Source organism: Trachinotus anak, unplaced genomic scaffold, assembly GCF_046630095.1.
Source record: "Trachinotus anak isolate AG129_WGS33_773 ecotype Australia unplaced genomic scaffold, CSIRO_AGI_Tana_v1 ptg000012l, whole genome shotgun sequence".
Lineage (NCBI taxonomy): Eukaryota > Metazoa > Chordata > Actinopteri > Carangiformes > Carangidae > Trachinotus > Trachinotus anak.
The window spans coordinates 7,012,310-7,036,274 of record NW_027273863.1 but is presented as its reverse complement, the minus strand read 5'-3'; the positions used below and the strand labels follow the sequence as shown (position 1 = coordinate 7,036,274).

The following is a 23,965-nucleotide window of genomic DNA, read 5'->3' as shown; positions in this document are numbered from 1 at the left end:
TGTCCATCTGTGTGCGAAGAAAAGAGCTGAATGGTAAGAATGGAGCTCACCTCCCCGATTGGCCGGGCAGAAATTTGTCTTTGTGCTCACCTGAGGCATAAAAAACCTCATCACAGCACAGAGGCCTCTTTTGTACTCAGACTACACAATGCTCTCCAACTCCGCTCCGTTCCTTTCGCCAAGGTCTCACCACTCATCGGCTATATGGAGGCTGTGAAAGCGCGAGGACACAAATCCAGTCGCACACACACCCAAACAGCAGAGGCTATGTCCTGGGAGTTATAACTCATGCATGATCACTAAATGGAAACATTTGTTATCTCCACAACAATACAGCCAGAGGAACTGAATCTTTTATGGCTCCCTTGCCCCCCCAGCACCCACCCCCCCACCCCCCCTCGAAGCCCACACACACACACACACACACACACACACACTCAAACAGTGACGCACACTATAACGCACGCACAGAAAGGTCTGCCACACGTTGGAGCTCACAGGTCGTCCTCCTGTGAATAAATCCAAGGAGGACGCATCGAGGCGTAAACAACCACACAACACCTCCCTCCTCAAACCTCAAACCTTCATCAAACATTAAAACTGGGGTGGGTGCGCACACGCCTATATGCACGCGCACACACAAACACATGTGGGAGCCTTCACGCCTTGATAGTCGTATGGTTATGAAACATTAACACAACTCTATCCCTATTGTTTCGCAATGAAACATTCAGGTCCTTGTTCAGACTGATACACGATGCTCTTCCTCTCTTCACTTGGACTAAACAGTCACTTTCTGGCTGAAGCTTTGCTCGCTCCTCGTCCTCCTGCGTCTCGACAAATGTCTTGCTGACTTCCTGACTTGTCTCGTCCGCTGTTTGGTTAAAAACCCTTGAAGTTCTGACCTACTTAGACATGCCCACTGTCAATTCATCAGTCCCCGTAAAGAATCATACCAGTGGTTTTGCATGTTTTATTCTGCCGACTTAAAACAGCATAAACTTTTTATTACCACTGACAAAATGGAGTTGAAAGTTGTCAGACTGATTTCTTACCTTCCAGGCAGCCACTAGCTTCCAGTCATTTCGCTTCAGTATGAATATTAACCTTGAAGGAATGCCTTGAGATATAGACGAGTGATAAATTAAAGAAAAAAACCTGAAAAGTGTATGGAGAAATGACAATGCTCCCATCCTTAGGGCACGAGGGGTCACTGGCTGGTTTGATGTGTATGAAAATGATGTGAATCATGAGCTGTGGCCTTCACAGTCACCAGATCTCAACCCAGTTGAACGCCTGGACAGCGCTCGCAGCCACCATCATCAGAACACCAGATGATCTGTTTGAGGAACAGTGTTCACCCAGTAGAGTTCAGAGACTCAGAGAATTAATGCTCCTGTGGTGACAAGAAGCTGTTCTGGTGACACATGGTGGCCCAACATTTTAGACACTTCCTGTTGGTTACATACGGTGGCCCTGAGAGCTCAACACACTGCAACTTAAGAAAACACATGCAAAAAAAACAAAAAACAAAAACACAAAGTCAGAAAACTCCTTCATCAAATTGACAACACATGTGATGTAAACACTCAATAACACAACCAAATACACAACCATGCGTGTCCCCTGGACAGAAACAGTTCCGTTGTCTAGTTTGTGTATTTGTTTGTGTGTTGTTAAATTGATGAACATGTTTTCTGAATGTGCATGTTACCTTAGGTTGCAGTGTGTTGAGCTCTCAGTAGTTTTGCCTTCATCGCCCGTCTACTTCATCAAAATGAACTTATTTGTGTGTGAAAGATCACAATATTGTTCCATTGTAGAATATAATCCACTGACTTTTTATACAAGACTAAAACCCTTTTTACACCAAAATTAGCCCACAGAAGTCGGTTTCTTATTCTAATTGACTCCCTTTACAACTAAGTTTGCCTTTCTGTTCAGAGACACACACAACTGCAGAGAGCAATGTCATCACATGCAGTTAGAGAGCACAAACACACACACACACACACACACACACACACACACACACACACACTGGCTTTTAATTAAATATAATTTTTAATTATTAGTCACTTTACTTCATTCACTTATTTTGTTGTAATTATGTTGTAAATTGTATTTTATTTTATTTATCTGTTTTTTTAATCTGTTCTTTTATCATTAATTGTTAATTTTCTTACGTTTGTTTTTTTTTTTGCTAATGTTATTATAACTTTTTAAAAATCTATTTTATTGTTTCTCATTGTCAGCTTTCTTACGTGATTGTCCTTTTCTTTTTAGTTTACCAGTCATCTGTGAAGCACTTTGAACTGCACTCACTCATATGAAAAGTGCTATACAAATAAAGTTTGATTGATTGATTGAATATGCGCACAATGACAGTGCTATTGTTGATGGGGATGTCAGTAGTTTAGTCTGCAGATAACGGTCTTTAAACAAAGATCTGGACAAACGAATGATGGTGCCAGAGAAAGATTTAAGAAATCACCAAACTTAACTTACACTTCATCCCCTGGAGACTGAAAATGTCATGACAATCCATCAAATATTTCTCAGAACATTTCAGTTCACAAATACCAGCTTCATGGTGGCACTAGAAGAAAAGTCAGGAACACCAAAGTGACAGGAGGACACATCATCTGTGAAACATGAAAATATGTAGAAAACTTTGAGCCGATTAATCAAGCAGACAATGAATATTCAACAGATTGAGTGAAAGATTTTACCTGCTGATGGCGCTCGAGAAAAAAGTCAGAGACACTGTCGTCACTAAAGCCTCAAACTTTCACTGTTGCCGGGTTCACCTTTGTGCATCAGGTTCACTTGCATGTGCAGTTTCCAAGGCTGCTCATTGTACCACCCACGTTTGATGTTCCAGGAACGTGAATGCAGTGCTTTTTTTTGTTAGCCAACACATGCATTTTGGATGTTGGTGTTGACCTTGAAGGAACCGTCAAAGGAAGTGTTAAAAATGATCCGAAAAATAAGGGGAACAAAATGTTCTCTGTGAAAACTCACCAACTGAAGCTCAGTAAAGCCACCACGCTGGTAAGCCTCTGCGAGCTGAACTCCATCTGAAATGAATGGAAAACAGCGACTGTCAGGGAGGAAATGAGTCTCAGATATAACAGTAAACTCTGAGACATGATCAGCAGGGAGACAAAATACAAAATACACATTTTGTAGTTAGTGGGCTTTAACATTTTAAATCTAATGTTGACTAATATCACTTCTTAGTGGCTGGAAAAGGAGAAAGATCTTGTTATTCATAGATAGATAGATAGATAGATAGATAGATAGATAGATAGATAGATATATAGATAGATAGATAGATAGATAGATAGATAGATAGATAGATAGATAGAGATGGTTTTGTCCACTGTCGCTAAGTCCTATTATTCTTGTATTGCTGTTGAAGTGAAAAGCGAGACACACACTAAGAGAAGATCCACAAAGCACCATGAAGAATAGCTGGGTGGAGAATGGAGAGAGAGGTTGAGTGAGCCCTTGGATGCACACTCACAAACACACACACACACACACACACACACACACAACCTAAATCATCATTGGAAAATCATTAGAAATCTGGCGAAGTAGAGGGGCACAGATTGAGGGACAAACCCCCCATTCAAGAGCACAAAAAGACAGACCCTGCACGCACACACTAACACACTCACAGAGAAGCAGCCGGGTGGAAAGGAAGTGGGGCGGTTCCAGTGTTACACTGCTGCGCACACACACACGCACACGCACACACACACACACACACACACACACACAGTTCCAGCTTCACAAACAACCCTCCATACTTCCCACCCCGCCAGCCCGCCCACCTCCATCGACATTTATTGCTCCTTCTGTGTGAATGTCTTTGAGTTTCATTCACATGTCAGCCACTGTGTGTGTGTGTGTGTGTGGGTTTGTCACTGTGAATGAGTGCTCCATTAGTGATTCATTTGTGTGTAGTTAACCATTGTGGAGAGAAGGCAACATTTTATTTGTCTGAACCCAACCCTGACCATATGGCAACACCTTCCCCTGCTCACTCCTCTTCCTCCCCTCCACTTTCCTCTCCATCTTCTCTCGTTCTCCCTCTGGACTTCACACTCCTCCTTCTCCTTCTCCCTCTCTTATTTCCTCCCTACTCTCTCCCTCACTCACAGTTCATCTGTTCACCGCCTCTCGTTTGCACTCTCTGCTGTAAAGTTGCCTCCCTGCCTTCTTCCTTCAGCTGACTTCTAGAAAGCTATCATGCAGCATGTGTGCACATCTGTGTGTGCGTGCGTGTGTGTGTATGTATTTATATATATATATATATATGTGTGTGCGTGTGTGTGTGTTCTAGGTCGATGGGGACAGGCCTCTTTGGCTGTCAGCTACAATCAGCCCTCACGTGTGCCAGTAATGTTGTGTATTGTCCGAACACATCACCACAGGAGCATCTGAGACGTCCATTAAAGTTCAAAGCAATTTATCACAATCTCCTTCCTCCTCCTCCTCCTCCCTACGTCTCCCATGATCCCTCTCTCCCTCCACCTTCTCCCCACGCTGTCACTATCTCCTCCTTCTCCTCTCCTCCTTCCACTCCTCTGTCTCCATCCATCACATCCACCTGCCCTCCCTCTTTTTCCTGAATTAAAATTCAAATGAGATTAATCGGTATGGCTTTAATTTGTTGGCTGAAGCTGGTTGTGCGAGGTGCAAAATGTAAATAAAATTCAAAATGAAATAAAAAATATTCTGGAGACTCTCTCTCTCTCTCTCTGCCTGTCTCTTACTCTGTTTTGTATGTGTCTGTCTTTCTGCCTCTGTCTGTCACACTTGCTAATGCACGATGCCCTTGACATCTTGAGTGTGATTTGTGACAAGCTGAGGTTCCTGAAGGCTTTGAGCGTGTGCGTCCGAGTGTGTGTGTGTGTGTGTGTGTGTGTGTGTGTGTGTTTTTGTTGCTGTGACAGGAGCCACCCTGGGGTATGATAACTTTAGATGGCGAGTTTAAATATTAAACTGGCCTTAACAACTGACAGCTCTCTAACACCCGTTCAACAGCCGTTCAACATGTGTGCACGAGCTCTGTTTCGCAAACACTCGCCCACACATGTTCCAGCCTTGACAGTAAGTAGCTTTCCTCAGCATACATGGCTGTGTGGATGTGTGTGAGTGCAAACTGTATATGTGCTCTCCGTGTGTCTAGAGTGTGTGTGTGTGTGTGTGTGTGTGTGTGTGTGTGTGTGTGCGCAACACAAGGTTGGATTTGGACTTGTTTTTAATCAGTGGGATTTTGCAAATGGCCTCGGGCTTCTCCCAGGGACTAATTAGTGATGTGACTTCGGCATAATAAATAAACACACACGCACACACACATGCACTCCAATGCAGCATCAAAACGCAAAAAAAAAAAAAAAAAAAGAACACAGAGGAAAGAGTCAGGATTTACAGATCAGATGAAGAAAGCATTGATTTACGAGGGAAGTAAACAAATGGGCTGATGCTGCCTGATCCAGACTGTTGCTCTCCGTCGCTAATTTCTTCCTTTTCTCTCTTTTTTCTCCTCGACGTTGTGTTTTTGTCGAGTTTTCACTTTCTATTTCTCTCCCTCTGTCACACAAACATAGATTCCTCTATTTAATGTGTTGACAGCCTGCGCCCCAGTGAGAGCAGAAGGTTGACGGCCTAAGAGAATTCCTCAGGCTTTTCCGCACAGCACCTTAATGCGCACACACACACACACACACACAAACACACAAACACACATTCTGGCTGTGTAAACCAGAGAGATTAGCAGCTCATTACCATACCACGGGGGGCTTACACACAGGGGACTGTGTATTTCTCTGTGTGTATGTGTGTGTTGTGTGTGTGCATGTGCCAGCACACCTCAGAGCATTGTCTTCTGGTCATAACAACAACTCTTCCATTATTTGTGTGTGTGTGTGTGTGTGTGTGTGTGTGTGTGTGTGTGTGTGTGTGTGTGTGTGTGTGTTTTTGTGTGTGTGTGTGCCAGAATGAAAGTGTCTTTAATCAGGAGGACAGAAAAACAGCGGCCGCAGAGAATTACTGAATATGTTTTCATCGCCGCAACAATTATCAGATTAAACAAATTCACCTCGTTAAGCAGCTAATCCATCTGTCCAATCAGCAGGCAGGACAGAGGCGGCAGCACCTGCTCCCCAGCGGTGACCCTCAGACAGATGTGGAGATGTGGAGATGATCCACTTTCAGAGGCGCAGCTCAGATTCGAGGGAGGATTGTTTCATCCTTTTGAAGTCAGTATTTGGCATGAAAAGGGGAATGCAACCCAGTTTACTGAAGTCTACTTTTATTTGGAAAGTTGACTGAGCTCTGTGCACTTTCCTAACAAAGAGCTGCTTGATTTTCTAACAGTACATTCACTTTTTGGTGCTTTAATGCAACCACAGTTAGGATGATTTACCTGCGGTAACCCTGTAGCGATTCTGACCTTTGAGCTGCAGATTGAGGCTACGGCCACACGACTACGTTTAGTCCACATTACTCCAAAGTTTTCAGCAAAGAGCTGCTGGACGCATTGTAATGTGGATGAGCAAAAACAGAGACCTTTGGAAACGATGACGTCCAATTGGTCAGGACCACCAGGTGTGAATTCAACAGGAATAACTAATTACAAATTAAAGCATAGCTGACCTTGTTGTCTTTGCGAGCAGCTGTTGTGTTGTGTTGAGTTCAATTCTGCATTTTAACTCTCTTTGCTTTTACTTGTTTGTAGTATTTTCTGCAACTACCCAACTGCAGAGTAGGCAATCTGCTTCCTGTTTACACTGGCACATGCCCAGTGTACCTGATTAGTTACGTGAAGTGTTTTCAGGAGTGATCATACTGACGGAGATCACTTCTGATACGAAGCTAAAACAATCATCTGGATGGAGATTGTTTTTGGTTTAAAGGAAAACGTAGCAGTGTGGACGTAGCCTAAAAGCAGTACAGTCAGCCTGTACTGGACTAATGACTCAGCGTTTCCTCACACTTCGTTAAGGGTAATGATTGTTAACAATGGGGCAGATGCCACAGACAAAATCATTTACAAAATAATTATCTGGTACCATAAGGTAGTTATGGCAGAGCAAAAACAAGCAGTCTCAGAATAAGATGAAACTATTTAGCCCTAAGAATAAGGCAGTGTAGACAGGGTTTCACAAAGTCAGGAGGAGTTTGACTGTTTGAAGTTATATAAGTGAGCTCACGCGGGCCCATTAGCTTTCCTACATAAAAGAGGTCTACAGCACCTGTCACTCTGCTTATGCTGATCGACAACTGCACTGTGATTCAACTGAGGGTCAAAGAAACTGAGATCAGTCAAATCGGTCAAATCCAGCAGTGTTTAACATTCAGCTACTCATTTAGAAACCAGTTCCCTGTACATTATTTAGGATTCATAACCGTTTCAAAAAGGAGGAAAGTTGGTTTTACATAACCACACACCTGGCAACAGCTGGCAAACTGTTAGTTATCGAGAATATCTCACAGAGAGGAGTTCAGTATATAAGCGAAAAAACCTTCATCAACGAGTCTTTGAACTGACACAGAATCACCACTGTCACTTCAGCAGCGGAGCTCGTCACTGTCGTCAGTTCACCTGTGATGCACAGGAAGTTTAATTGTTGTTAAAAGTGCATAAAAAGACAGAAACAATCCTGATCCGATCACTCGGTCATAAATAACAGGCTGCTGAGATAATAACCTTGTGTGCAGTGCTTGGACTGAACGTGCTGCTGATGTGAAGACAGTCATTATAAGTGTGTGTGAACCATGATGCCTTCACTTACTGTTGCTTGTACTGCAGTGTATTTGAACTGTGATGAAAACACCAAGCTCAGAGGCCAAAGTGACACGAAATGATTTGAATCAGCAAAGTGATTCATGATTCCCGCCTCTCGTCACCCATTTTCATATTTAAAATTTGAGTCCAAACAAAATGAGTCCAAATGAGTTCGTACCAACAACATGTGGCCTCTCGAGGACTAAATATTTCAGTGCTTTTGTTGTTTCACGTCTTCAACTGCAAGAGCACATTTCGTGCAGTGAAACTCAGCCACAGCCTCCAGGATCTTCAGGAGACTGGCAGAGTGTGATGGACTCTCCAGCATGAAAAGAAGAACTGCCAGTTTGAGTGACAGGTGGGAGAGTGTATGCTTGCCACAAACCAGCATTCACCGAAGTCTCGGCTCCACACACGCCCCACCTCTTTGCCCATTTTTGGATTCGCCAGGAGTTAGGTGGAGTCAGGCACTGCCATGATGGCGACAGTGCAGCAGCCCACTCTGAGCTGCAAAACTGCTCTTCAGGAAACTTTGGGTGACGTCATGGAGGCTATGTCCATCTTTATTTACAGTCTATGATTGACTTTGTGCCCACACACATATAAAATTCAGTCGGTCAAACAACCTTAACGTCAGGTTTGTGTTATTATTTATGAGCAACAAAACAAAATCTGGTCAAATTAAAAACATCCTGGATCCCGTCAGACATTTTCTGCAATTATCTACCGTCTTTCTATTTTCCTGTGCAGCAGCAAGACATCACAGGCAAAGGACAAACAGACTCTTGACTCATGTTTCTGGCTGCAGGAGACAGCAGGTAGTGTTCACAACAACAGACACATCCTGGGGCAAATCTATTTTAAAGCTGACAGTCGGCAACTTTCTCCTTCAAGAAAAAGGAAGTGCAACCCGAAGCCTTGATCAGGACAACGGTCGAGATTTATTTAATGTGTGTGTGTGTGTGTGCTTTACTTGCACACGCACACACACACACACACACACACACACACACACACACACACACACACACACATACACACACACACGCGCACCTCTTCACAATCAGAAATCAGCGCCTGGCTGCAGAGAGAAAAGAGAATTCATTAAACTCAGCCACCCACGCTGGGCCATAGAGGAGACGGGGGGGGGTAGCAAGGGATGGAAGGTAGGGAGGATGATGATGAGAGAAAGAGAGAGAGAGAGAGAGAGAGAGAGGGAGCAAAGACTGAGAAAAGTGGGAGTGAGAGGGAGGAAGATGAGGGAAAGGGAGAAAGAGAGAGGGGCTGGAGTCCTCTTAGCAGGGGCCCATCAAATGAAGTGGATAGGAGGTCAGTTGAACAGAAAAGCTCTTTAGGAGCAAAGGGATGAGAGAGGGAGGAGTAAAGAAATAACAGAACACAAGAGGAGAGAGGAGAGCATGACGATGTGTGAGAGAGGGGTTAGATAGTCTCTGCTGCTGCTGAGCTAGAGAAGCAACACAAACATGCCCTCACATTACTTCATACTGTATCGCCATGTATCGTTCAACCATCTTGCCTCCAGCCTGCAGCACTCTGTTGCCACTGCTCAGCAGCCAATCAGCTGTCCCGCTACCTTTGCCCAAACCTGACTGACCGCCAGTCAGATAATGCGCTCGTGGTCACCGTGGACACGACACGCCAGCCTCTCCCTCTCTAACCTCTGCTGCTCCGTCCTCATCCTGAGCCTAATCCACGCTGCGCTAATCTGGTTAACTAGAGCTGTTTCTGAAATGAACAAAAGCCTAATCTAATTCCCACTTAGCACTAATTAAGAGATTATTGACCTCACATCCTATTATCATAATCATCGGGTTTTGGCAAACAGTCAAACAGAAACAGAAAAAGTCAATGATAAAGTCAAGAATCAGTCTTTGGTGTACTGTTGGGGATTATGAGTGTGACAACAGCACTTGCTCAGATAAGATACAGAGATACACCAGAGGAGGAATTGTGAGGTTCCTCTATCTGCCTTTGAGACACACACACACACACACACACACACACGCAGAGAGACACACACTCCACCTTAAGCCTTTTACTGTCCAGAATGTCAGCAGCCATCTCCTGCACCGTGGCCTGTCACACAGAGTGAGAGAGAGAAAGAGCGATTGTGTGTGAAGTCAGTGTGTGTGTGTGTGTGTGTGTGTGTGTGCGTGTGTGAGTGTTTGTGTGAGAGAGACAGAGAAAGAAGCTGAGGGACGGAGACATGCAGGAGGGAGGGGTGTCCTTGAAAGAGGACAGAGGTGTTCTGCTGGATCTAATGTGACGGAGGAAACAACCGGAGCATGCACACGCACACACATACACACACACACAAGCACACACACACACATGCACACACACACACACACACACGCCACTGTTCATCAATAACATTCCTTTCCAGGAAAAAAAAAAAAACATTTGTTGGGATAAATTCACATGAATCCACAATCTGTCCGACTAAATCCGTTTGTCCTGTCCAGCCCTCCACAGACCAGCCTTTTATATCACCAGTATAGGAATGGGAGCGAGAGCGGGGGCTGAGCCCCAGCCTGGCTCTCTGCAATGGGCCTCAGCATCATTATCATCAGCAGCGGGCCCTCTCAGATGCGCCAGCACAAGATCAAAGGAAAGCCTCTCAATCTTCTCCCCTCACTGAGGCAGCACAGAGCTGCTCTATAACTGGCATCTTGGTCCTGCGATAATCCTCCCATTGATCTACTTCACAGAGTTCAGTCTGCGACGAGGCTTCTGGGTTGAGGGTTAAAGATGCCAGGGAATGACAGTCAGAGTTTGCAGCGCTGGGCGCCAGATCTTATTAAGCCATACGCTGACCGAGCTGTACTTTACACTGTCCTTTTTTATTGAAGCAACTTGTTTTCAAGGTGCTTTGCTTGTGAGGTAATGTTAATGTTTTATGAGGGCTTCTAGCATTTGCATAGATTCTACCCAGATCATCATTTAGGCTTTTATAATGGATACAAAAATAGGTTATGTATTTCGCACAAGCAATTAAAAAGCATATCCGCTGCAACGCGTCGGCATGGGATAGAGGGGCAAATTAATTCACCTTATTTTCTAGTTCCTTCCTTTCCTTTGAAGTCCATGTGGGGGAGTTTAGACTGGAAGGCAGAAGCAGAGGGTGGAGGGTGATGATGAATACAGTGGAACAATAGACCAGAGAGCCATTACCTCAGCTCTGCCACTGGGCCTCCCTCTACTCAACGTCTCCATCTACTGCAGGCTTGACGAACTGACAGCTTGTCCTGCACTGTTCTGCTGACTGGCACTGCTGAGTTGACAACACGGGAGTCTGTTGATATTATGTCTAGACATCAAAATGAAAGAAGGTAAAGTAAACTTGTCAAAGATTTAGTCTATGTAAACACATTTCGAGGGAGAAGCGGAGCAGCTATTGATGATGTTGTAAGTGCAGGGGGATGAGAGGGGGATCTATCTTCTCATCAAACTCGAGGCAGGAAAGCAAGTTAGAGTTGTTTCCAAAAATGTGTGGCTCAGGAGGTAGAGCAGGTCGTCCACTAATGGCGGTTGCGTTGGAGGTTGGTGGTTCAATACCCATCTCCTCTAGTGTGCATGTCCTCGGGCAAGATACTGAACTCAAAATTACCTCTGATGTGTCACTGGCGTGTACGTGCTATAGCTACATGTAGGAAAAAGCGCTGTATGGGGGAATTTGGTTGGAGTGGTTGAAAGTGCTAAATAAGTGCAGTCCACTTGCACCTGTTTCCTGCTGTTTCCAGTCTCTACACTATGGGCTAAGCTGACCAGCTGCTGCCTGTAGCTCCATATTTATCACACACACGAGAGTAGTGTCAACTGTCTCATCTAACTCTTGGCAAGAAAGCAAGTAAGTGAATTTCCCAAAATGTCAAACTATCCCATTAATCTTTTCTGTTATTTATAGTGATGAGAAGAACTGTATTAAATTTGAAAGACTTTGGTCAAAGTGAGGTCCACGCTAAAATAAAAAGACACAACAAAAGAGCAACAACGTGGCTCTGTTTGTGGAGTCATGTAGTTTGGTCACTGTGTTAATGTGAGCTTTTGTTATTTAAAGCCAGCTGTGAGTGTGTCTGTGTATGTGTTGGATGAGACTTACCGCCTGTCTTTTTTTTTTGTTTTGTTTTGTTTTTTTTGCTTCATAAATACTGTAAACAACAACTCAGGCCAACTCACACACACGCACCTACACACACGCCTCCACCTTAACCACATGATTTTTCCAAGCTTGGCAAAATGCATTGATAAGCAAGTGCATGTGCACACACACACACACACACACACACACATACACTGCAGTGTGAAATTGGGTCAGCAGTGGAGAGTGGGCTTTAATGCTGAGCACATACGCTCTCTAAAACTGATCTGCATATTCATGTGGGTGGCTATCAGAATGACACACACACACACACAAGTAGACATGCACAAATACATGCACATGCACATAAATAAGTATATGCATGCACACATTGGCCTAAACTTATCCATCCCACACACATGCCTACATGCGCACATACATACAAATGCACACACACACAACACAACAAAGCACAAAGAAAACCCTAAATCTCATGGATATTGTAACTGTCAGGAAGCTACAACATTTATGTTCTGCTCATTCTAATTCTGTGGCTAAAAATGAGCTTCTTCCTCTCCCAGCTACACCATGTCAATCATTTTCCTCCCTGTTCCTTTCACTCTCTCTTCCTCTGTTCGCTTCTTTCTCCCACCGGCAAAAGCAGTGACCGTCTTTCAGAGCAAAGTGAAGTCCAGCTGATGCAGAACAGCTCTCATTGCCTCCAAACTTATGAGTGAGTTGTAGCTTTGTCAAAAGTCTTAGAAGTGCTCACACCTCTCTGTAAAGATATTCACGCACCGAAAACTGGAGAAAAAAAAAATTAAATCGCTCAGAATCATTCTGCTGCCGAGCTTAGAGGAGAGTTGGATGGTGAAAGAGAGGTGTGAAAGAAGGAGAGGGGCAAAGGAAGAAAGGAGAAAGATGGAGAGGCAGAGAGAACGAGAGGTCTCTCCCTAAGGATATACTTGTCAAAAACCCCTACTTTGCGTTTCTGACTTTTTCAGCGATGAACAACAGTTTTCTCTGACAAAGCATTTTCCTGCTTATTTGCAGACGGAGGGAGGAGACGGGGCTCAAGTTGGAACGTGAGAAACTGAAAGGATGTAACAAAGGATTCAGAGCCAGTAAGCAGATAGCTCTGAAGGCCGCTAGGGGCCGGGTAGAGGAGGGGGAAGGGTGGAGGGAAGGGGTGGTGGTGAAGGAGGTGCGGGCTGGTGGTGTCTTTTGAAGAGAGAGATGGTAGGGGGAAAGAGAAAGGAGGAGACGGAGAGAATGAGACAGAGAATGTGTGTCTCCTGTGTATGTGTTTGGGGACCCACACAGTGAGGCCCGAGCATGTGATTTATTTCAGAATACTAATGTCTCTTTGATCTCCTCTGCTCAAAAAAAAAAAAAACACCCTGCTGGGATTGCAGGCACACACACGCACACACACACACACACACACTCTAACACACACAAATACATATATGTATTTATGTACACGCTTGCACACTCCTGTACATACCTACGAGCGCACACACCCACATTAATTTTATTGTGTCCCCTCAACTGACTGCTGAACAGGGCTCATTTATGCACACACACTCACACATTCAGTCACACACACACTGCAGGGCGTCTAATCTACTTTAACTATCGTCAAATCCATAGAGATCCAATTACAAAGATAGAGGAATATTTGTTTTTCTCTGTGCATCCTAAAAGACTAATTAAATTTTCATGTAAAGATGAAATTATGTGATACAACACAAATGTCTTTTCATTTTCATAATTGTAATGTAATATGTTTTAATTGGGGATCCTGTGACTGCGTCAGCTGCAGTTCTGCGCCTCTACAACCGTTAAATCAGTCACATATAAAACACAGAGCAGAACGGAGACATACTCTACTTACCTTTCTTTCTTTTATCATTCTGTCATTATCCACGCTGGGGTCATGGGAGCTAGAACATATCCCAGCATGCACTGGGCAGAAGGCAGTCAATCAAAGAGCTATCAAAAAAAAAAAACAAATACAGCGACTCAGAACAGAGAATTTTCAGTTTTCCTGAGTGGTTTGTCTTGCACATCTGCCCTTACCCTGAAGACGAAGGAAGTTTAACTATATAAATATCAGGTAGACGTCATGTTGTAGATAGCATTACAATAAGAGATATTGTGAGCAGGCAAATAATAAAACTTCATCAAAAAGAACCATAACCATATACATAGTGATAAACAATACAACCCTCCAGTGCAAGTCCCTTCACTTATTATGAATCTACAGCCATGTGAGCAGCTCTTGGAAGCCGCTAACATGGCTAACATGGTCACAGTGACAAATGCTAACATGCTGATGTTCAGCAACAATAACGTTTACCACATTCCCCATCATAGTTTAGCTTGTTAGCATGCTAACATTTGCTAGTTAGCACTACGCAGAAAATACAGCTGAGGCTGATGGGAATGTCATTACTTCTACAGGCAGCCTATTGGCAATAACCTTATACCAGATATAAAGTCAGGGGATCATCAAAGTCATTGGGATACATCGTCTTAAGACTCTAAATGTCTGTACAAAATTTCATGACAGTTGTTCATTAGATTGTTGCTGATGATATTTCACTTTGGAACAAAGTTGTGGACCAACACACAATCTGCCATTTTCATCTCTTAAGGACACGCTGCTAGCATGGCTCGAAACTTTTAAAAAATCTTATTCACCTTACCCTTTTTTCAGTGTCCAAGGCTTTTTATTGTTTGTCCCAGGTTTGATGCTCTAACAACAGGAGTGCGGTGCTTTTTGTTAGCTGACACTTGCATGTTGGATATTGGCGAAACCTTGAAATAGTCACCAAAGCAAGCTTCTAAAAGGATCTGTAAAATAAGGGTGACAAAATGGCCTTTGCGATAACTATTTCAGAGTTTCATGCCAATCTATGTGGTTGTTGAGATATTTCTTGTCTCGACAAAAGTGGTAGAATAACAGACAGACACTGTGATCCACAGTAGCTTTAAAGAAACTGCACCTCTCACCCAGTATGACCACTGTGACATATCTTCACTCTACGCTGTTTGGTACATCTTATGAGTTGTTTTATGCATTTTAAGTTTATAATAGATTTACAGTGGTCCTGTTTTTAGGGAATCTTTCCAGACAAGTTACTGATTTCCAGCATGACGCAACGTGAGCTTGGATAAACCCCAGCTCTTAACTGTGAACTACATGTATGTACATTATATGTGTACAGTAGAGACCACTTGGTGTCCGACTTTTGGGCCCCAATGTTTAAGTATATTCAGTTGGTTGATGAACTGATATCTCAGTCTTTTCTATTATTAATTCTTGTATAATTATGATTCAGTATAAATTGGCATCTCTGGAAAAGTTGTCAAAACCTGATTTACTGTTGATGTTGCAGAAGTTGTTTAAATAGCTGAGAGATTATTCTGCTGTGAAACTGTGGCTATGCTGAAAATATCTTGATGTTGTCTAAGTGTGGACAGATTTCTGCAGCAATGAGAAAAATGCAGCAAAAACAGCCCAATAGACCCAGAAATGGACGGTGCAGTGTCAATGGCTGTTGTCTAAGTTGAAATGTTATAATGTGTATTTTCTTTCAACATATCTGTCCATACTGCTCAGGCTTGAAATAGCAAGGGGTTAGTAGCTTCTCTCTTCCTGCCAGCCCCTACAGTCCCAGCTGATGCATGGTATCTGTCAGAAACTCCAGCTCCTCCCTGATGAACACCTCCAGCAGCAGCCCCAGGGAAGTCAGTGTGTGCAGCTGCTGGCCAGACTCTTTAAGGTTTTTCAACCCTCCTCTTCACAGCAAACAGCAGATGTAGCAGCTTGGTGGTGCCACCTTCCATAAGGCGCTGCTGCAGGGTGGCACAGTGCAACGTCTCCAGCAGGTTATGGCATCAGATGTGGTCATATATTCAACAAAGGTGTAGATGATCGGACCTGCACAGATCCCTGCAGTTAGGAACCTTTCTAAAAACATGTTCAAGATTTCTGTTGTTTACTTAAAGCTGCAGTTATATTATATGTTGTCAATATTTTATCATCAACAATGCATCAAATAGCTATGTGTGTGGAAAGGTGAATGCTTGTAGACAAACCAACAGACAATTATCACTAGATTCTGCTGTTCCCTTCAAGTCTATGGAGCCTTTTAGTGTCTTTCAGCTCATTGTCTTGGTTTTCCAGCCTGCAACTTTACTGTGTAGGTTTGGTCTCACAGCTCTCATCAGTGTTGTTTGTTGTTTGTTTTTAGCTGATGTTGCTGATTTCAGTGAGACAGCTCAGAAAAATGAGATATCAGGCAACACACACAGCTGGAAACCAAAACAGAGCAAAATGAGTGAGTATTGGACTGAAATTCATCAGGAGGCCTTGAATGAATGCAGATGTTACTCCATGTCAGCTGGATATGTAAACAGGCAACTAATGTGCTAACACTTCAGTTACATCAACCTGTGATAATGTCAATGTTGGGCTTTTTTTGTTTTTCAAGCCTGCCCCCAAGTGGACAAAAAAAACCCCAAACAATTAATGCAGCTGTTTTTCACTCATATTGCAAAAAACTCTGGATGATCCACAGCCCTGTGAACATCTTTCAGTGGAACTACCTTGGAAATAATTTATAGAGATGTTCTGCCTCTATTTTTTCCTTCACAATACCTGATACCTGAACTTGTGTATTGACCGATGCCAAGTATTGATCCAATACCACTGCATTAAAAATGTGATATGACTGCTCCTGTTGTTTGGCATGACTCAGATTAAACCCTTTGTGAAACATGAGCAGATACATAAATGCCATAGAATAATTCTTTTATTATCTAATTTGACAGTCAATTATAAAGAAAAAAATCCTACACTAGTTATAATAACTAGTGCCACCCCTCCAAATTAAAGGCCTCAAATTTGCTGATATTTTGCTAACGGCTAATGTTACACTATATACTGGAAGTCAGTTCCTGCGTGGGCTATTGTTTTAGAGCAGCACAGAAGAACTGATACCCAGAAAAACTGCCGATTTGTCTGAGTTTGAAACTATAAAGTTCAGTAATAAGTCATGTGGTATCAGATCAGTGTGTAGTGTCAACAATACCTGATACCATGTTTTAGGCAGTATCGGGGGCATTTCCAGTACCAGTATCAGCATGGAACAACTCTAATAGTTCATATGAAAACTGAACACAGTGAGTTGCTGTTGAGTTTTTGTATTCTTAATGGAGCACCACAAATGACTTTCCTGCAGCACTGAAGCAAGCTTTACACCTCATTTCACTTGAGTCAGGTTAGTTTTGCAGCTTGAGATAAGTACCCACAGCTTCTAATGTTGCTGTTGGTAATGCTGTTGTTAACATCAATGCTAATATAATGCTGATATAACATATCATATGCTCTTATTAACACCATGGCAGTAATACTGAAGCTGCCCTGAGGTGTCAGCTGCAGAGCTCATGAGCCAGCCTTCAGTCTTTGCAGGTGTATCAGTAGCCGCCCGTGTGTGTCCCTGTGAGCAGCAGAGAGTTTCCTCTACCACACACACTCTCAGCTCCACAGGGTTCAGGAGCCTCAGAAGAATCAGCTGCAGTTTCACAGGTGGTGTTTGAGCACGCTGATGGTCATACAGCAGTTGTTTTGATGTTAGGATCTGTGACCCTGTGCCAAACATGCCCTGACACCACCCCCCCAGACAAGCAGGTGAAGGACGACAGCCTCCACCCAAAGACGTCCTGAAGCTTTTAGAGAGAAAGTAAATGTAGAAACAGAGACAGCACAAATTTACCTCTGCCCATCTGTATCTCTCACCATCAGCTTATCATCTTCTTCCTCAACCAGGAGCAACAACTGCCACATCTGGCGTTTATAAAGCCGACGGCGCCATCTAGTGGCCCCTCTGCTACTTGCACCGAGTGGGTGGAGCTAACCCACAGGGTTGCGTGGGGACTTGTTTTGGTTTCCTTGTGATTACATCAGGAAGAAAGGAGCAGAGATGGTTCATGAGGAGCTGCTGCTTCGTCTCAACGACAGAGAGTATAAGAACTGGCTGAAAGCAGGGAGGTGTCTGCTCATACTGAAGAATGGCCTCCATCCCTTCATCAACCAGCACATGAGAGCTTTCCACGGAGATCTGCTCAATCACAACACGGTGCTGCGGAGACCGTGTCGGTCTTCATGCAGGCCGAGAGGGAATAAGGTGAGACGAGTCTGTCTGGTCTTCTTCAAGTCCTTTTATTCCCTGCGACCATATAAACTGTCTTTAATGCAGAACATCTCCCACTTACTCTCAGACTAACGTGAATAAGTTGTGGACCTGTGTGTGTGTGTGTGTGTGTGTGTGTGTGTGTGTGTGTGTGTGTGTAGCTTTCTGGGGCATGCGTGGAGTGTACTGAGTGGAAGGAAGTGATCCTGAAACACCACAGACAGCGTGACGTCACCGTCAACTGGGACAACTGTGTCCCACCCTCCTGGAGAACAGACCACTGGGAAGTGGCCAAGGTACCACACACACACACACACACACACACACTGTGAGGACATAATGCATTCCCTAGCCCCTCACCCTATAACCCAAACCATCACAACTGACTGTCTATCTCCAACCTAAACCGAGGACTAATTCTAACCACAAACCTAAAACCAAGTCTTAACCTTCAGAAAACATTTGCAGGTGTGTCAGAAGGTGAGGAGCACACACTGCCGTATGTATGGTACAGAAATAGTTGTCGTAAACAAAGGAGCTGCTGAAAAGTCTCTTAAAGTGTAGTGAAGTTTCTTATTTTGCTTCATCTTACCTCTTCCTTCCTTCACCCACCTCACTTCCTTTCCTTTCCTCTTCACTGATTGGCTCTTGTTTTCATCCCTACCACCTCTCATTTACCTGGTTACCACAAGGTTATTTAAGACTTCACTCGTATTCATTCACTCTCTTTTACCTTTTCATGGGGCAGCAGTTCTGGTTCAGCAGCTCGTGTGTGTTCGCTCTCCACCTTCATGTTTGAATGCAAGTTTTTGAGATCTGAGAATAGGATTGACTTTCCAGCACTGAGTCCCAACCAGCAGAATACACAACAGGAGAAAAAGTTTAAAAAAGATATTGTATTTAGAAAGAGAATTAGTGAAAAAATCCCATTATCAGTGTGGAAATACATGCATGTAGTAGTTCTGCAGTCATATTTTTACCTCAGTAAAAGTATTTAAGTATTAGTATTAAAATATACTGAAAGAACAAAAAGTAAAAGTGCTAATTATGCAGAATGGCCCCTTTCAGAATGATATATCATTGGTTTATGATTACTGATTCATTAATGTGTAAGCATCATTAATGTTGATCTGGTAAAGATGCTAATTTTAACTCCTTTATATACTGCTGGGTAGAGTGATCTATAATAATACATTATAATTTATTAGTTTATTAGGTTTTGATTTATCAATATTAATCTGTGATGTAACTTGAAGTTATAAAATGAATGTAGTTAACTAAAAAGCATAATATTTCCCATGAAATATATAGTGGAGTAGAAGTAGAAGTACTTAGTTCCATTAAACTACTGCTCACAACCCAGGGTGATCTATTCTGATTGTTATATTCAACCACAGTCCAAAACCCAGAGAATTTACTATTGAATATGACAAAGGAAACATCAAGTCCTGATGTTTGAAAAGTGGCAAATTGGCCTATTTGTGTTCTAAAATGATTAAAGCGATTAATTGATTATCATGATGGCTGCTGATTAATATTCTGTTAAGTGATTAATTGTTGCAGCTATAATGATGAGGTCACAACATCACATGCCACAGTCAGAGAATGAGAAGCTGAAATAGTTCAAAATAAACAATACATGGTTGAACCTTGCATGCAATTAATCAATGAATAGAAAAAATGATCAGCAGATTAATCGATAATTATAATAATGTTTAGTTGCAGACCCGAGTTTGCTGAAACAAGTGAGGCTCTATTTGATCAAATGATTTTATCACATGTTCAATTAAAGTCAAATTAACCACAGCACATCATCCTGTAGCAGCATTTTGAATTTATCTTTAACATTGGAAAGTTCTCAAATCTAAAGATTCTCCTGGGTTCAGTCTCTCTCCCAGTTCAGTGCTTTATTGGCATGAATGTCAGGTGGACAATATTGCCAATGATAATGATATCAGAAAAACAGAGAAGAAAAAAATACATACATATTCACATGCTCGTTTCTGCACAAGTATAATCTTTAAGTAAAATAAAATAATAATGATAACGATCTCTCTCTCTCTGCAGGCTTACATGCCACGAGGTCAGGGGAAAGTGAAGGGGGCAGATCAGTTCGACGCCTCTGCTCTGCTCAACCTCATCAACTACTGTGATTGTTTCAAGCTTGTGGATCCAAAGTGTGTGAGAGAGGTGAACATTCATTTAGTTTTAAATGGTCAGAGCCAGGTTAGCTGTTTCCCCCTGGGTTCAGTATTCATGTTAAACTAAGCTAATGGCCTGCTGGCTGTAATCGCACATGTCTGTGAACTATCATCGAGATGAGGATGAAATGAAAAGGTTAGAAATTGTAGGATTTGATGAGACAGGGACAAACACCACAGGCAGAATAAATCGTGATAATTATGATAAAGTGGAGCAAACAGCAGTCAGTACAATAAAAGCTAATGTGCACTTGACTTCTGTCATTTAACCTGCTAATGTAGGTAAGTAGACAGCAAAAACAATGAGGACGAATATTAGCTTCACCCACCTTTAGGCTTAAATGATTATTATTGTTATTATTATTAAAGACATTTTATATACATTGCATTTTGTATACATCTAAAAATTACAGCGACTGGGTCGAGAACCAAAGATGGAGGAGTGTAAATACATGGAGGAAATTTATGGTGATTTTGTTGTGATCTGTGTGTGTGTGTATGTGTGTGTGTGTGTGCGCGCGTGCGTGTGTATGTGTGTGGTTCCAGGTGATCCGACACAGGAACGAGTTGATGCATTCTTGTGAGATGCATATGAAAGATGAATGGATGAAACATTACCAGATCGCTCTGAAACACTTTGTGCAGCAGTTCAGCCACGTGCCACAGATGGCAACAGCTGGGCAAGAGATAGACGAGGTGAGCGTGCGTGTGTGTGTGTGTGTGTACCAATGCTGCTGAAATATGTCCAGAGTTGAGAGACACTCAGTCACATTATTGTGTGTATTTCTTGTCCAGATGTTGGCCCTTAATCTGTCCATATATTTCCCTGGTTTGGACCGACCGGACTCTGCCTACACGGTTGCATTAGCGTGTGATTGTGTCCCCCACTGGGTGACCAGCCCCGACTTAATAAGCCAATGGGAAGCTGAGTTGCTTCAAGAGAGACTGCAGGAGTTACTTTATGCTGCGGATGACGATGCAAAGACACAGGTGCAAAGAACATATACAGATGTCTGTATACACTCACACTCATTAATGCATAATGAATATGTCACATGATTTCAACTGAGTCTCTGTCTCTTCATCAGGACACTGAGCAGTTGAAGAGAGTGGCTGGTTTCCTGCAGGCCAACAGGGATTTGGGCGAGAGGTTTTCTGCAGAGCTCCAAGTCATCAACTCACTGGAGACCAGAAAATAAGAAGGAAGAAGAAGAGAATGAGGAGCATATTGAACACTATGTATTTTTGAGGGAATACTCAAACACCTTAAAATTGTTCAAGTGCAGTACTTGAATGAAAATATATTTTGTACTCATACGCACTTTGTGGTGCACAGATTTTTCCACTTGACACAAGTCTTAGTTAACAATGTTTTTTTTTAACACCTTGTAAATCCTTACAAACTTTCTTAACCTGTAAAACTTGTTCAATGTTCGAAGACATTTTAGTGAACTGGTTTTCCTTGAAAGGAACTGGTGCCAGGAGACAGACACCAGAAGGGGACATCAGTCCACTCATGCAGGAGACTAGATGTGACACAAAGTCTGTGTGTCTGAGTGGATGTTACAGCCGGGACATTTAGCACCATGTCAAAAAAAGTCTTTTACAAATGTGATTAAATGTGACTTTTACATTAAATCACATTGATTCTGACTTTGTTATTATTATTAATTTGACTTTATTAATCACCTCCACCAAGGAGGTTATGTTTTCACCCACGTCTGTTGGTTTGTTTGTTTGTCAGCAGGATTACGCAAAAAGTACTGAACCAGTTTTCACCTAACTTGGTGGAGAGATGGGGAACAGGCTGGAGATGAACCCATTGCATTTAGGTGCAGATCTGGATCATTCACAATGAGTTTAAATTTGTTTTCTCTGAAGTCTGGTGTCAGTTGCTCTCTGAGTGCCCTTGTAGTCAAATATTACATTTACCAAGCCTGACAGGCACAAGGCCTTATTGACTCTGCGACTCTTATTGACTCAGTCCTGTGAAGAGGTAGACATGACCTTCAGAACATCTGGATCAGGAATATCAGGAAGGAACATCTGAATCAGATGGTGCAGGTACAGGTGAGCAGGTAAAAAGAGTGACGCTGTGTGCCGCTACAAAGGATGGAGAACATTTTAAAAGGCGTGGCGTGACAAATTGTAACCCTGTCTTTTTACATATTAGAAAGACAAAGATCATAAAATGTAGTAACTTAGGAAAGTAGTGCTGATAAGAAATGATGGGTGATGACAAATATGCCATTCAAACTGTTTGTGTCCTTACTCTCATGACAAAGGCTGTTGGATGTCGTGCCAAGAACTGAATCAGCATGGAGCAGAGGATGCTGATGTCAGGGACTGAGTCACTGCAATGCTTGAAGTCTGTTTGTGGGACCTGAATGGTGAATGAAATTGTCAAACAGCATCTTCAGACTTCCTCTTTCCATTTTATGACCAGATGATAGTTTTGACAGTTTAAGAGGAGACACGCAACAGTGTTTGATAGTCCCACAGAAGGAAAGGGGATTGTTAGTGTGTGTTTTGTTGGACCCTCCTAAATAACTCCCCCACATGGGCTGTCGCAGGAGGAGTGGACTGGGTCTCAGGGACGTCATGTTGTGACATTTGCCTCCTTTCAGATGGAGAAAGCAGGCTGGTGAACTTTGTCAAGGACCAGGTCAGGTGATGTATAATACCTGACTGCCTGAAGAGCTCCCTGTCACTCACAAAAGCTGGTTCAACACCTGCCAAAGCCTTGAGGTTAGAGTGGGACTTATGTGAGGAGCAACTGTTACACTGACAGTCAATGACCATCAGGGTGTCTGTGCATCTCTAAACTCCTGGGGAAGATGAGCTTTGACTTTCCTAGATGTCACACATGTACACACCAATCGAGGCGAGCGGGCCGCAGAGGAAGTCGACCCATGTTTCAGTGATTCTGCTGACAGTTGTCTGGTGGATGTGAAAACTCTGGCGAAGCTCTGTGCATCCATCCAGCTGACAGGTTGTTCAGAAACAGGAAGAACTCATCTACGGGGACCAGTGTCTGAAGAGAAATGAAAGGTGTGATTAGTGTTATACAGTATGTGCTTTCTGGGTTCCTATGGGCGAGGTTGGCTTACTTACAGTGACAGTTACTGTTGGACTGCTCACATCCTCTTCCCCTCCCTGAGTCCAGAATAACATCAGATGAGTGAAATCTTTCTATGATTATTTACACATACCAAAATATTTTTGATAAAGAGAAATATGAACTTATTTGTCACTGGTGGACAAACTTTATGAAGGAAACATGGGAGGATAGTTACTGACGACTTGTCGGCCTTTTTAAGCTTTAAACAGTCAAATAGGGTTTGTCCTTTTTTACTAACAGCAACACCAACAATTGTGTGTTTGATTTCATGCAATATGTAAGGCCTTCGGCTTGAGAGGTGCAAAATATGGGGAAAGGGGATTTGTGTCTGATTTTTCACAGCTGATGGTCCAGATAGTTCAGTGGTATCTTTCAATCCAACTGCCTCCTCGATGTTTCATATATCTCATTCATCATGTCCTGTCTACGCTGGGATGAGAATGGCTGTAGTGATAATAATGCTGAACACACCTTCTGTAGTTTTACCTGTTCCACCTGCTGTAAAGCTGCAGCACCTGCCGTCACCTCGAAAGT

At 42.9% G+C, this 23,965-nt stretch overlaps 1 protein-coding gene and 1 long non-coding RNA gene across 3 annotated transcripts; one reads left to right on the top strand and one right to left on the bottom strand.

Moving 5' to 3' along the window:
• Positions 1–2,208: 2,208 nt before the first annotated feature.
• LOC139629637 (uncharacterized) lies at positions 2,209–16,797 on the bottom strand. Of its 2 annotated transcripts, XR_011693011.1 has the most exons (5): positions 14,618–16,797; positions 13,804–13,901; positions 3,025–3,080; positions 2,811–2,946; positions 2,209–2,645 (listed from the first exon to the last, which is right to left on the bottom strand). It is a non-coding gene; the product is annotated as an uncharacterized lncRNA (long non-coding RNA). The 2 variants fall into 2 exon arrangements; XR_011693010.1 differs by having other exon boundaries at positions 2,209–2,946.
• Positions 16,798–17,843: 1,046 nt separating this feature from the next.
• Positions 17,844–21,963, top strand: LOC139629592 (uncharacterized protein CXorf38 homolog). The gene is made up of 6 exons (XM_071492310.1): positions 17,844–18,103; positions 18,271–18,405; positions 20,177–20,299; positions 20,857–21,006; positions 21,106–21,300; positions 21,399–21,963. Exons 1-6 carry the CDS (start codon positions 17,900–17,902, stop codon positions 21,507–21,509), a joined length of 918 nt encoding a protein of 305 aa, XP_071348411.1. The 5' UTR covers positions 17,844–17,899; the 3' UTR covers positions 21,510–21,963.
• Positions 21,964–23,965: the final 2,002 nt, after the last annotated feature.

Bases quoted from the DNA above. Each gene is read 5' to 3' on its own strand.
- LOC139629592 (XM_071492310.1), top strand. From the start codon at position 17,900: ATGGTTCATGAGGAGCTGCTGCTTCGTCTCAACGACAGAGAGTATAAG. The intron at 18,104-18,270 runs GTGAGACGAGTC...GTGTGTGTGTAG, and splicing joins GCAGGCCGAGAGGGAATAAG to CTTTCTGGGGCATGCGTGGA. The intron at 20,300-20,856 runs GTGAACATTCAT...GTGTGGTTCCAG, and splicing joins ATCCAAAGTGTGTGAGAGAG to GTGATCCGACACAGGAACGA.